The sequence below is a fragment of the Alligator sinensis genome, unplaced genomic scaffold, assembly GCF_000455745.1.
Source record: "Alligator sinensis unplaced genomic scaffold, ASM45574v1 scaffold85_1, whole genome shotgun sequence".
Taxonomy (NCBI): Eukaryota; Metazoa; Chordata; order Crocodylia; family Alligatoridae; genus Alligator; species Alligator sinensis.
In genome coordinates this window covers 2,272,998-2,287,638 of record NW_005841891.1, presented here as the reverse complement: position 1 = coordinate 2,287,638, position 14,641 = coordinate 2,272,998, and the positions used below count along the sequence as shown (strand labels likewise).

General features: G+C 43.9%; 2 protein-coding genes across 6 annotated transcripts in view; one reads left to right on the top strand and one right to left on the bottom strand.

Moving 5' to 3' along the window:
- Positions 1 to 6,275, bottom strand: part of ZFYVE21 (zinc finger FYVE-type containing 21) — a 30,799-nt gene extending 24,524 nt beyond the window's left edge. For 2 of the 5 annotated variants that reach the window (XM_006018043.3, XM_006018045.3), the window contains exon 1: positions 5,858 to 6,274. In XM_006018043.3, the coding sequence (XP_006018105.1) occupies positions 5,858 to 6,010 (153 nt within the window). In that variant the 5' untranslated portion in view covers positions 6,011 to 6,274. Of the gene's footprint in view, positions 1 to 5,688; positions 5,827 to 5,857 lie in introns of those variants that run through there. The other 3 variants (XM_006018044.2, XM_006018046.2, XM_025197209.1) reach the window with 2 other exon arrangements.
- Positions 6,276 to 6,329: 54 nt separating this feature from the next.
- XRCC3 (X-ray repair cross complementing 3) overlaps positions 6,330 to 14,641 on the top strand; it is a 36,532-nt gene continuing 28,220 nt past the window's right edge. Inside the window, exons 1-5 of the mRNA XM_006018048.3 lie at positions 6,330 to 6,937; positions 7,023 to 7,143; positions 7,329 to 7,397; positions 8,048 to 8,185; positions 9,146 to 9,358. Coding sequence (XP_006018110.1) covers positions 7,343 to 7,397; positions 8,048 to 8,185; positions 9,146 to 9,358 — 406 coding nt within the window. The 5' untranslated portion in view covers positions 6,330 to 6,937; positions 7,023 to 7,143; positions 7,329 to 7,342. The remainder of the gene's footprint in view (positions 6,938 to 7,022; positions 7,144 to 7,328; positions 7,398 to 8,047; positions 8,186 to 9,145; positions 9,359 to 14,641) is intronic.

Below are 14,641 nucleotides of genomic sequence, written 5' to 3'. Positions count from 1 at the left end.
GGCAGGGGGTCAGGCTAGATGATCTGTTCAGGTCCCTCCTGACCCTAGCTACTATGAAACACCCCATTATCTTCACTATATGTCGCATTTAGCAGAACAATGCTCTGCAACTGGGGGCCCTGAATGATAAAGCAATACACAATATATTCAAAACACAGCACAATGCAACTGGACCGAAGGCAAACAAAGACTGCTGCAGGATTAGCAGTGCCTTGGATGATTTATGTAAGAGGCTGCTCCTACTTTAGTGACTCATAGGGATGACTGCTTGTGCTCTTGATAACATTGCCGTTCAACAGGGACCAAGCAGAACAACAGGGCTTAAAGCAGATTTTAATAGCCAAAGCTAAGTACGAGATGTTTGCTAAGCACACAACAGTCGCTGTTTGCCTACAGTTACCACGCTCCATGCATTTAACTCCTTGCCTGCTAACAATCTCAGAGAAACAATGAAACCTGTTGTTATTTCAGACTCATTTCTCTGAGCAGATCGCAAAGCAGCATAATAGCAAATTCAGTAACACAACCAGCTAAATTCAACATTTCTTAAGACATTTTTAAAACAAACTGCACCAACTCTTCCAACACTGCTTTTGTCTTTGAATACAACGCATAGCGCAGAAGGAGCAGAGCCAGAGCTGCCTCTCACTGGGTTGGAAAGTCAAGTTCCTCTCGTCTGTTCTCTCTCTGGTGCCTTTTTGTATCTCTTTCTGGATAGTGGCTCACCTTACCAAGAAGGGTGGAGAAATCACTCAGCCTGCTAGTTACAGCACTGTCCTAAGAGGTGAGCTTGAATTCCCTTAGGCTGAGGTGGACTTGAAACCCAGACTTCCCAATTCCTGGGTCGGTGCTCTAACCATTAGGCTATTCAGGTGGGAACAGCACAGTGCTTTCAAAGGAAAGGAGCCAGTCAGTCATACACCCAGGGACAATTTCAGTGCCAGTGTCCAAATATGGGTCTCAGACTGTGAATCCTAGTCTCCCACAGATACTTGACTCAAGCACCCACCTGCAGTCCTAAGTCTGGGTGAGAGGCAAGGTTTCCAACAGCTCCATTCAGGGTTTCCCATTAGCTGGCTTAGGTACTGCCTCCCTCATCTTGCTGAGCACTGTAAATCCCATCCCCAGACACCAAATGCCTCTTTTAAAAAAGGGATGGGACTCATGTACCTAACCAAGCTGAGTGTGGGTTTGGGAAGTCCCTGCCACAGCCGGCACCCAAAGAGCTAGGCACGGGAATACCGTGGTGCAAGTCCTTTTTAGGGTCTGGCCCTCAGTTTGTGCAGTCTCTGTATACATCAACCTCTGTACAAAGTAGGGCTGTAAATATCATTAAAAAAATTATTCGTTTGATCTCCTCTAATTACACCAGTTAAATGGTTAACAGATAACAGGGCAGCTTAGACATAGCTGCTGCTGGGAGCTGCTCCTGGGGCCCTTGGTGGGGGGATGGGGACAAGGGGGAGGCACTGACAAGCCCAGCAAGCCAGTACAACCCACTTAAGCCCTGCAGGCCCCTACTGGGAGGGAGGAAGCACCTGTGAACCAGCAGCTAATTCCTTAATTGAACAGTGGTTAGCCTACCCCCATCTTTAACCTCATAGTTATGGGTACTAATCCCCCCTCCCCCTCTCTCCTCCTTCCTGGGGCACTGCATGGCTTCCCTTGCCCCCTTCCCTGCCAGACTGCACCTGGCTGGCAGGGAAGGTGGGGAAGCGCTGGCATTTTCCAAGGGGTGCTTGAGCCTAGCAAGGAGTGCCTGGAGTCTAAACAATAACTGGTAAAGATAACTGGTTATCACTGGGCTTACTGGTTAAACAACAAATAGTTTAACCTGTCACATCCTTAATACAAAGCAGAACTACTGATGATCACCAAGAGGAATGTCCAGCAGTTTTTACTTGAAAAATACAATTAAAAAAGTTACTCTCATGAAATACCAAATTCACTATAAACAGAATGAAACTGCTGTTAGCAGCTTGCCCAAATACTGCAACAGGTTAAACCAGTGATTCTTAACCAGGGAGCCATGGCACCCTAGGGTGCATGAGATCCTTGCAAAGGGGATGCAGAACACCATGCAATATTAGCACTATTAGGTGTACAAATGTGTTTCACAAGATAAACCCAGAGATTTCAAATAGGAATGTATAATGATAAAAACATTCTGCCCTGCTGTGGTTTTGCAATAGAAAAATTGCTATAATATTTTTTCAGAGTCAAAAAAGAAGAGTGAAAACTAACAGCTGGCATTTTCCAAAGGGTGCCTTGAGCCTAGCAAGGAGTGTCTGGGAGTCTAAAAAGGTTGAGAGCTGCTAGGTTAGACAGTTTAAGTGCTTTGGTGGGGCTAACACACAAAAGCTAAAACAGTTTGCTTACAGATGGTTTGTTAGGTAATATCTATTACCACAGCAGCCCCTCACGAAGATTTCCCACCACCGCTACCACTATTTCAGCTCCACTCTCGCGTACCTATGGGAGCTCAAGTTTAGGCAAGAGACCGCTTACCACCAATATTTTAAGCTGTGTCACATTTAGTCTTGCTCAACAAGACTACGTGACTGCTTAGAAAGCTGTTATCTACCCCAGTGCCTCACAGTTGTCACTACCCATTTCAGTTCTGTTGGTGGAAGAGAGTTGGGAAAGAAAAAAACCCCAAAAAACTGGTTTTGCAAGCTCACTGAAGAGGCCTTCATTAAAGAGAGATTAATAGTGTTGTTTAAACATTGATTATGCACAATTTAAAAAATAAGCCTATTCAAACGTGAAATTGTGACAACTCATGTTAAGGGCTAAAATTAGTATAATCTATTAAAATAGATTGATCAGTACATTTTTTCTTTAAACTTCATCAGTAAATAAGAAAAGAAAAAGAATAATTCACTAAACTGATGGAAATCATTTGCCGAACAGCTGGAACTAGCTAGAACTAGAGTTTGCTAATGTTGCTACTCAACTTTTGACAGCAATAATCCCTTCTGCAGGTGCAAAGTAGAATATTTCTTCTTTTCAGTTTATTGAACTGAACTAGTTTGACAACTAGCCCAAAGTTGAGAAACTGACTGAGCGTTGAAAAAAGCAGTTAAACTTGTTTTTTGTCTTCCAATCTACGATTAAGATTACATGGACGAGATTGTCATCCGCTAGTCCTGAGACCTTGAATGACACAATATCCAGCTTAGTCAATTTAATTCACTAACTGCAGATAATATGTTGCTAAACAAGTCAACTTGAAAAGCAAAAGCTGGTTTACAGTTTTGTTCTACATTAAAGACTGTTTTAATTAAGAAAAATCTTTAAAATCTGTTTGTGTCCACAGGAAATGAATTCTAATTTCCATCCAAACAAAGCTTTGCATATTAACAAAAAAAAAATTTCCAATTTTACAATAAAATATGTAAATATTAAGACTATAAATCAATACAAATAGTTGCTTAAATTAACAAGTCTATTCCTAGTCAGCATATGTAGTATTAAATTATATTAGTTTCAAGTCAGCATGCTTTAATAACTAGTGAGAATCAATTTCTCTCTAGAAAAGTAAAAATGAATAACAAAATTAAAATCAGTTACACAAATCAATCCACCCCATCTTGCTTTAAAAATATATATACACTATATAAGCAGGTTAGGCGCGGGGGAAGAGGGAATCTTCCTCAACTCAAAAGTCACCTGCATTTTAAGAATTACCCATTGCTGATATTACCCAAAACACTTAATCAGTTCACTGCTTCTATACTCACAGAAAAGTTATAGTGGACTGTAACTGCCATTTTCAGTAGTCAACAAGAGGATTTTTTTGGTAGTAAAAAAAAAGAAAAATAATTTAAAAAAAATTATAATAATACTAAGCTGGATAAAAGACAAAAAGTATCTTGCACTGCTGGGCAAACTAACCAGAAGAGGCCAGCCAGAAAAACAAGACCCCATCTTGACTAGAAGGGTACTGGTATACCTATAACACCAAACCTTCTTAGTAGTCACACAGGTGATACCAACAGAATAGTCCTTTTACCAGCAAAATGTATTCCAGTTCCCCAAACTAAGGCAGTTATATCAGCAGCAGAAGTTTGCCAGCATAACTAAACCTACACTGTCCAGCTTTCAGGTAGGGTTGTGATTTTCCCCCCAAACTCCCAACCAATACAGCTATTCCAACAAAACTCAAGTGCCAACAACCCCTCAAATGTTGTATTCAAGAAAGAGTTCTTTCATTAAAAATGCCAGCCATACCAGCCTCTGGCGCTGGAAGCAAAAACAAATAACACGGTAGTGTTTAATGAAACAGGCAAGAAAGCAAATATTGGTCTAGCACTATCTAAAGCAAAGTCTTCTAAATGCTGGTGTTGGCATGTATCCATCAGCAATCCCTGGATACAATTATCCGCCCCATTAAACACCGGTAACAAAAGGCAGTATGAACTACTGATTACATTCATCTCTTTTATTACAGACAGTTATGCTCGTTAGACTCTAGACGCAACACTTGTCAAGCAACATTCACAGACATAGATACAGGCCTGAATGCATTTTTGGCAAAGTTTGACCCCTACTTCCCCATTTCGACATGGCATTATATCTGGGCGATTTACTTTCAACTGCATTAAAATAAAAATATGGAATGAGCTACTTCCCACTTGCTGTGTCTGCAGTTAGTGCAGAGTAAACCAGCAGGCTGCAAACTGTCATCCCAATTTACTTTACAGTTACTTCCCCTTGGAGACTAGTCTTCACACCAGTGATTTTCAAGCAAAGTGCTGTGACACCCGAAAGCGCCTTGAGATCTTTGCAAGGGTGACTTGGGGTGCTACGGCAATGTTAGCACTGCTGTGTACGTAAACGTGATTCGCAAGATAAACCTAGAGATTCTGCCCTGTTGCATTTTTCTGAGCTCTTTGCAGCAGAATTGCTCTATTATTTTTCTGTAGTCAAAAAAAGAGTGAAAGCTTAAGAGCTGGCATTTTCCGAGGGGTGCCTCAAATCTCTTGAGAGGTGCCTGAATCTATCAAGGGGGGCTTCAAATCTAGAAAGGTTGAGAATCGCTGCTTTAGACATTAGCTACATTTTGGTTTTAAAGTTCATGTAATCACAACCCGTGTTTCCTTTAACGAGCTTTCTACCATCACAGCCCTTTCATCTCAGCACCTGCTTCGGTGACAGAAACGTGGTTCAAGGGGTGACGCTCCCTATTCCCGGGGTGGCCAACCTGCGGCAGGGGCTGCCTTTGCGAGTGGCAAGATCAGGAAGGGGACAAGTGGCAGAACGGCAGATAGGGCAGGGAGCAGAAAGCAGAGCGACAGACTGGACGGGGAGCGCAAAAGGAGGGATCAGGAAAAAAAAAAAAGCCAAGTGAGCAGAGAGCACAGGGCCTGGTGGCAGGCGGGGCACGGAGCAGAAAGCAGGGTGGCAGATCAGGCAGGGAGCAGAAAGCAGAGCAGATCAGACCAGATGCAAAGGGCAGTGAGCAGAGTAGCAGACGGCAGAGAACATGGGGCAGGGAGCAAAAAGCAGAGCGGCAGATCGGGCGCGCGGGGCGGGGCGGGGCAGGCAGAAAGCAGAGCGGCAGCTCGGGCACGGAGCAGAAAGCAGAGCAGATCAAACCAGGCGCACGGGGTAGGGAGCGGGGCAGAGCAGCAGCTCGGGCGCGAAGCAGACAGCAGAGCAGCAGCTCGGAGCCTCCGCCGTTACCTCCTTGTCCGGCACCCAGGGCGGCTCGTCCAGGCCGAAGGGGCTGCGCAGGGCGTGCTGCGCGGGCACCATGCGCAGGCCGCTGGGGGAGCGCACCAGCGTCTTAGCGTCGCGCGCCTCCCGGCCCGACATCTTCCCTCGGAGGAGGCGGTGTCCACAGGGTGCCCACCAGTTCCTTGTGGCGAAGCCCGATCGCGCGGTGGCGGCGCATGCACAGCTGCAATAGGCACGGACCCAAGCCGGAAGCGCCGCCTGGGAGGTGCTCCGCCTGGTGCCTATTGTAGCCAATCAGCAAACCGGAGCGCCTGCAGGCCACACCCATTGGTTGGTTTCTGATCCGGTCCCCAGCTCAGAGCACTCTGATTGGTCGGTACTATGGCAGAGACCCACCCCCCCGCCGCTCTGATTAGAGGGTGCTCCACAGGGCTTTCTGAGTGCCTGTTGCTTCGCGGCTGACGGGGCCGCGGGGACACCCATTTTCAGCGCTGGGCTCCTCGCCTTCTGTGCCGCGATGTCCTCCGATTGGCCGACGCGCTTGCAGGACTCGCCTTAGACACTCCGATTGGCCCTCGCCCGACGACGTCTCTGGCAAGTCGCTCTCTGATTGGCTCGCATTGGGCGTCCCGCGCGCCTGGCGGCGGGGAGAGACGTTGGTCTCGCGCCGGGTCGCTTCAGAGGGGCCGGGGGGCGTGGCCGGGGCCACTTAGTGCGAAGGCAGGGCAGAGGTGCACCTTGTAGGCTAACTAAGTCAGGTGGCTGGAGAGAGGCAGGGCAGGAGCTTTCCTGAGCCCGAGCTGGTGCCAGCAAGCAGCAGGGGAGGAACTGGAAAGCGGAAGAGAAGTGGGTGAAGAAGACCGGGAAAGAAAAGCAAAGGAGCAGCCAAGCCCCAGGAGCAAAGCGGGTCGCCAGAGCTCTGGGCGGGAGTCCCTGTTGAGGCCTGGCCTGCAGTCCGGCGTGCGGACAGGTTCCTGCATTCAAACTGATGCTTTAAGGGTGTTTCTGCCCCAGGTCAGCAGTGGGGCGTCCCAGGAGGCGGACACGTCCTGTGCCTTTCTGTGTCCCTCCCGGCCTCGCAGGACTGCCTGGATCCAGGGCCCTGGGCTCCCCACACGTCTTCCCCAAGGGCTGAGACAGGACGTGCAAGACCTGAGGCTCCAGGAACGCAGCTGGAGGGACGCCTGGGAGGGAATGGGGGGCACTGCAGTTCAGCCCCTCAGGCCATGCGAGTCACCAGATGGACAGCCCTGTTGTAAGCTATTAATTGGCAAATGTTTCGGTAAATCATTCAACCCACGTAACAAAAATAACTCATAACTATCAAAATTTCTCTCTAGGGCAAGAAGATGTTTGCCAAGACAGCCCAAAACAACCGGCCTATAGCAGATCTACAAGCAACTGAAAACAGAAGTAATTCCCAACCCTGAATTACATCAGTGTTACTGGAAACCTCAGAAGGTCTGTTAGAGAAAAAAAATTGCCTGTAGACTAGTGCTGTCTTTCTAAAATTATGGATAAATATATTGTTGGGAATGAATAGGCTTTCCCCACAAAGTTGCTTACATAAATCCTATTCAATATTCTGCATTTTATGTCAAGTTAATAATACTTTAACCAACAGCAAATCCTTTGGCTTTTTACAGTACCATATCAAGAAATGGACTGGGACCAGTTTGATATGAACCCAAAAGTTATTGCTGCTATTAAGAAAGGTAACAATCTTCCTGTCTTTGCCCTCCTGTTGTATTTATCATTCTGGTATCTACCTGCACACGTGGAAATGTAATAAATATTTGGTGGGCCACGCCTGTAAGGCTTTGATAAACTCAAAATGCATATTGCTGTTAGGTTCAGAGCACATCACATGCAGTCTCTTGGCTTCTCTTGAAGACTTTGGAAATCTGCAGTTTGTTCCATTAGGAAAGAAACAAGTGGACACAGACTCAGAATACTCCTTTCTTATTCGCAGTGCACATGTAGTCCCTGCTGTTGCCTCGATCAAGAAGACATTAGAAAGTAAAGGACAGTACTGCACAGTAGCTCCCCATTCAAGGCACCAGAACATTGGTTCCTTTTCCTAGATACTGTTTCCAGCTGATGTGTCTTAAAGCCATCCAGAAACTCAAAAATTCTCCTGTAAAAACCTGTGCTGGTCCTGCCACTCAAAATAACTAATAATTATAATGCAGAAAAGAATGGTAATTCATTTTTTTACCAATACTTGAACAACCAGAAGTAAAAAATCTTTTTTTCTAGGAGCAAGATGACAGACCTAGTTGTTCCAATAAGAGAGATCACCCTAAGAAATCCTTGCCTCTCAGTCTATCTGAAAGCATTTACATAAGACTTTCTCTAATTTCAGCTAATATAAAATCAATAAAAGAGATTCTGAATCTTTCTGGAGCGGATTTGCAAAGACTGACAAAATTATCCAGCATGGATGTACAGTGCTTACTGAAAACAGTCTCTCATGCAGTGAGGAAAAATTGTATGCTTACAGGTAATATTGTCATTTAAAACAAAGGATTTAATTTAAATAGAATTCTGACTTATGACAAGAGGTTTCTATATATTGATCAGAGATCTGCTGTTGGTGAGGTAAGGCACCAAGTATTTTAATGCCTAGCCATGAACAATGTATTGAAAAATTATTTTTCAAGTCAGTGCTTTTGGGAAATCTTGTCTGCTGTGCATGCCTAGCAAAGCAGGAGCCAGGTGGGGACTACAGATAACAAATGCTGATAAGTACAGTCCAGGAAACAGTTGTGCCATTTACAATGCTGAATATAAATGGCAACGGCTGGCAGTTGGTTTTCAGAATCAGGCCCGCATAGAGGATGAAAGTATTCCTCTACTTGAAAAAAACTTGCCCAAAGGATGAACTCTGAAAGGTTCCCCCATCTCTCTCTCTCTCTCTCTCTCTCTCTCTCTCTCTCCCCTTCAGAGAGTTTCCACTAAATTACTACAGGGGGATTCAGGGGTAAACATCCCAGCTGCCTACCAGACTCATTAAGTGCAGTAGTTTGGGAGTACTCCCAGAACCTATGGTTTCCTGTGATCTGCATAGATCTTTGGGACTTGGCCAGAAGTCTTCTCTGGCTTCACACAGATTCCTGGCCTGCAGCTCCCTTCCATTTCCTAGTTATAATTATGCAGTTGGAGCCATGCAGATAAGGCTTCCCTTGCTTTCAGCTGTCCACAACACAAGATGTTGATAAAAGGAAGAAAGTCCATGTGCAAGGAGGGGGTAAATATGGGCTGTATCCATTCACAAGCAGATTCCTTGGTGCAGATGATTATTGGGTGGTGGTATGGGAGGGAAACTGGCTGAATCTGAAAATCAGACTTTTTTTTTTTTTTTAAGTGTCATGTAGAGCTAACTTGAATATGGCAGCTCTGTATTATTGTCTTTCATTAGGAAAATGCTAGTGGAACTCTTCTCTTTTTTAATATTGTCCAGCACTTCAGCTCTACCAAGACAAAGATCATCACACCTCCCAACACCAGAAACTGAGCCTGGGGTGCTCAGTACTAGATGACTTATTAAGAGGTGGCATTCCTCTGGTGGGAATTACAGAGCTGGCTGGTGAGAGCTCTGCTGGGAAGACCCAGATTGGTTTGCAGCTGAGCCTTTCTGTGCAATATCCTTACAGCTGTGGTGGATTAGAATCTGGTAAGTACTCTGTGGGCATAGCTGCATGTGCTTATTAATGCTGGTGCCCAGGACCACAGCATGTTGAGCCAGGTCAGAGTAGCCCTGGCTGGCAGGGGACCTGGGGAGGTCAGCCTACCAGTCCCAGGCTTCTCTGACCTGGCTCAGTGTGCTATGGAGGGGCTGACTAGGATGTGACAGTGCTTCAGTGCAGTGTTAGCTGGCAGGCAGTCTCTGCACTGAGGCACCCTCATGCCCCAGCCAGCCGAGTCAGCCTCTACACTTGCGTTGCTGCGCACAAAAAAAACTCTGTAGGAGGACAGTATTTGTATACAAGTACTAACCTGCTGTGGAGTTTATTAGTTTCTGTGGCCTAGTAGGACCACATGTGTAAATGCCAAGATGTTTACTGCAGAGCTAATTAGGCAACTCGGCAGTAAATGTCTTGTGTAGATGTGTCCTATATGTGCAGTTATACTGTTTGTTTGAAGGTGTATGCTGTCTTTCCAATGCATCAGCATCATATGTTCCAAGTTTACTATTAGCTGTGGACAGAGTAGGCATCTGTGGAAGTAAACCAGAAATGATTTTTTTTGGTTGTTTCACCAACAGTCATGAGTTGTATGAAGCTTGTTCAAAAGTCGCATAAAATGCAGTATGCAGGGCAAGAATGCATACCCTTCACAACCCTCCTGTGACTCTGTAAAAACTGGCATGAGAGAAGAGTAAGCCTAATAGAGATCAGGAGGTCATTTTATCTAACCCCCTGCTCAAGGCAAGATCATCCCTATTCAAAACATCCCAAGCAAATCCTTGCCTAACCTGTTACTAAAACTTCACAGGTGACCCTGCCATGCAACTACAAAGTTTTAGCAATCTAACCTGTTACATGTAAAGCAGGGGGACAACAGTGGCCAGTGCCCTGCTGCAGAGGAAGGCAACCCCACCACAGTCCATACCAGTCTGACCATGGGGTAAAATTCCTTCCTGGTCCCAAATGTGGTGATCAATACTGATGTCTCTGGCATATGCTCTGTATTCTGTGGCAGGGGTTGCAATATCACAAAACATTTTGTTGTGAAAATGGCAAAACTGTTGAAAATATAGTAGAAAAAGGAAGTAATGGATATTGTTTGGTACCCAGCTTTTCCTGGTTTTTTGCAAGTAAGTAGAGTGAACTTTGATATCTAGAGACAGTTGTCATTCCAGAGCCAACACTAGTGTCACCTGACACTAAGTCTTAGTGGTTTTCTTTCTTTTTTGAGTTCACTAGCCTGGCATTCGGCCTCACTAGAATTTTGGCTGGGTACCCATTCTGCCTCCCATGCAGCACCCAGTTTCACTTGGCAGCTCAGAGATTTGCTGTGAAAAAACTGGCTTAGCTGTTTCTCAGCCTGTCTGTCCATGTGGAAAAATCCTGAAATGTCAAAATGCAGGGTTTGCTTTTAGGGCAGAAGTTAGCCCTTGGTATACACTGCTTTGCTCTTGATTATGTCATTATTCAGAGCAGGAACAAATATATTCTACCCTTCTCTTTGTTTCTTCCTGTGTTGCTCCTAACTGCTACATGTAGCATAGGTTTAAGTGCGTCCTTATTCATGCTTCAGGGAGTATTGGTTGTAGCCATGTTGGTCCAAGGACATAGGCAGACAAGGTTCTTTGGGTAAATCCAAAATATTTTATTACTGATACTACTAAAATAGTTGGAAAAATTCTTCTTTGCAAGCTTTTGGGTACAAACACCCTTCTTCAGGCTGAGGAAGTATCTGAATTTTTCCAACTATTTCACTTGTTCTAATAAAAGATATTGGATTTACCCAAAGAACTTTGTCTCCTTATTCATGCCCCATTTATGCTGGAGGAAAGGAATTAAATGAAGTGGATCTAAGGTGTGAAAAGGGAGGCAAAGTCTCTGCAGAAATTTTCCAATATAATTTCCCCCTTGCAGGGCTACTGAAGGGCAAGTTTTCCCACTGTTGGTGTGGAAAAATAATGTTTGTATTTCACAACATGCCGCCCCTTTGGTGCTTGGTGTACTTCTGTTGCTCGCTCTGGATGTGTTAATCTCCTCCCTTCTCCATGGCCAAGAGAGATTTGTGGAGCATCAGTAGACAGAGTCACGGGTAAGAAAGCTCTCTCAAGAGAAAAACAGAAATAGTATATGAAGAATGGGGAGGAAAAGCAGGTTATGGCCCATTGATTAGAGTACAGAGAAAGTATTAAATTCCTGTCTTTAAACAGGGCTAATTTTCTGATGTGGTCATTGAAAGGCACTCGGGTTGGCATCTGGATGACTCGCAATTTGACTGATGGTCACTCCATATTGCTTGCATGTTAGGAGCACATCTGTTGGAAGATTTTGTTTTTAAATTCTCCACCAAAATAAAAATCTTATAACTGCAGTGTTGGATGTCCTTTAAACTCATTCAGACTCACCAGTGAAAAATAAATTACAGAGTTGAAGGACATTGTGCAGCACAGAACACTGCTGGTGTCTTCAGATTTCTGTTGAACATGATAACTAAAATGTTAGCTCTTCTGAATAAGGTTTCATTCCTTTTTTGCTTGTCCTTCTGTTTACTAGTTACTATAACCTGATTGCTAGGGTTTGAAAAAATTCTCTTGTCTGTGGCAATTTGAGAGCATTCTCAGATTGCCCCTGTTAACATCTTAGAATCCAAGCTTCCATTTTTTTTAAAGAATTATTTATTTCCCTGGAAATGGGTGAAGAAAAAATTTCAAATGCCTGTGAAAATAATCAGTGTAGTGATGTCTTCTCAAGTCTGCTGACAGCTCTATTACTGCTCGTAGTTCTGTAAAAGAACACTGTTTCCATGATGGTCCAGGAAATACGAGAGGCAAGAATTCTTCTCGGTGTGATATATTTTATTGGACTCAAGTGCATGGTTGTGATAGACCAGTGATTCTCAATCAGGGTGTCAAAGTGCCTTGGGGTGCTTCAAGATCTTTTTGGTGCCACAGGGTGCCACACAAGGTTAACACTGTTCAATTTGGAAAGATAAGGCCAGAGATTTCAAATAGGAATCTGTACTTGTGGTTTTTCTGAGTTTTTAGCAACAGAAAAACTGCTCTGTTGTCTTTCTCTAGAAAAAAAAGTAAAAACTGAAAGCTGGCATCCTCTGAGGGGCACCTCAAGTCTATGCAGGGGTGCCTCAAATCTAAAAAGTTGAGAACCACTGGGATAGACATTGGCAAGCTTTCAGGTATCACAGTATCCTTCCTCAGGCCCCTGGGAAACAAGCAGACACAGCAGAGCTAAGTAGCAGATAAAGGAACTCCAGAACAATCTTGTTCTTCCATCGGGTTTTTACTGCATCTCTTTTGCCTGTTGGCTACCTGACAATTTTTCTTATATCCTTTATTATTTACATCTGGAGTTTTCCATATGTTTTTGTTCTGTCTGCTGCTTACTTTCCTGTGTCTGCTTCTCTCCCAGAGGCCTGAGGCAGGTTACTGTGATACCCAAAAGCTTGTCTGTGCCTATCCCAATCATGCAGTTGGTCTAATAAGATATTACCTACAATAATTCTTGCCTCTCCGGATTTATGTGTGTACTTACTCCAACTTGCAATATCATAAAATCTGACCAGTCCTTGGTAAATCTTTGTACTGTGATTTCAAGCTCTTTGGGCAGCATTGAAAGCATCAAGAATCAGGTCAATTTTACCTGCTTTCACTTAGGAAAGCTGTGAGCAGCTACAAAACAAGCTTGATGCCATTCCCTGGGGATAGCCTGGGAAGGTATAAAGTTATACAGACTTCTTACCCCCATCTCCCGTGATGGGTAAAAATGTGCAGGTTTTCACCAACCAGATGAAACACTTGTCCAGCTGTAGCAAGGAGAGGAGGAACTTACCGTGGTGCAAATCTGTCTGGAGTAACTTTTGTCTGTCCACTCCTAGCTCAGAATACATGAAGCTAAACCACAATAACGTTATTTCTGTTTCATTTGCATGTAATATTACTCTTGCTTCAGGTTAGGTGCAGACAAACCAAAACAGTTGCACCAGATTAATAACTTGCATTTTACACTTTCATAATCAAACATATCTTGAGGGAGGAGTGGAATCCCATCTCTTGCAGCAACTACATTTATTACTCTCACTGAGGTATCTTGTCGTAATTACATTGTAAGACTTTTGGGACAGGTCTCATCTCCTCCAATTGGTTAACACAGCATTCAGAAAAATGGGACCTTGATCCTGGCTAGCATTAACATCCTATGGGTGCTAATTCATTATAAATAAATAAAAAATGCAATAAGCTTTACTTTGAAAAAAATATGAAATGAGAAAAGCAATATGATGTTTTAAGTGGTTATGAGCTGTTTTATTCAGTGGTGCTGTAAGTACATTACATCCTCAATAATAAATGTCATATAAATCAAACTTGGGTAATGAATTGGACGATATTAATTAATAAGTCTATTGAACCTTTAAAAATCATACCATCTTGCTAAGAATTCCGTTGCCTTTTTGGGTTGGTGACACTGAAATGCATAGTGCATCTCTTATCTCCTTACGAATGTCTTTTTTTCATTTGACTTTGTGCTAATCTTGTTTACTGTTCTTCTCGATGCTGGGATCTTGGCAGCATACCAGAAAATTAGGACACCCTTTGCCTCAAGGTTAGCTTTGTGCCAGGCTAAAAAGAATGTTAGCTGCGTTCTGCTGCTTATTTGGCTGGATTCATTTTATATGTGCATATTTATAGATAACCCATCTGAGCATAATATAATAAGCCCACAGGCATGTAAGTGTTGTAAATTAAGGACCAGCAACAAATATCCTAACTATCCATATATTCTGCAGGATTTGTTTGTGTGCATATGCATGTTTGCATTTAAACCACAGGCTGCAACGAGTATCTGCCAGGTAGATACTCCCCACAGTCTGAAGCAGCCCATTTATATCATTCCTTTTTTGCTGTAGCCTTTCGAATTGTGTTAATGTTGTAGAGCAACATATTTATCATCTTCATCATCATAAATGCAGATAGACTGTTGGAGTATGAAGGAGTTTACTTCTAGATCAGTGGTTCTCAGCCTTTTCGGACTAGAAGCATTCCTCCAGAAAATGCCAGCTCTTAGCTTTCTCTTCTTCATAGTTGTCTCGGACAACCAGAGCCGACTCGAGGTGGTTTAGAAATTACCCGTTCGTTGGGCGGGCTGGTGAATGGAGAGGCAGACAAAGTTTAATGGTTGCAAAAACTTTACTTACGCCGCTTGTAGTTGCAATGCAGACGGTCTGGTCGTCTGAACAACTATGTGAGTTGTTCCAGCTG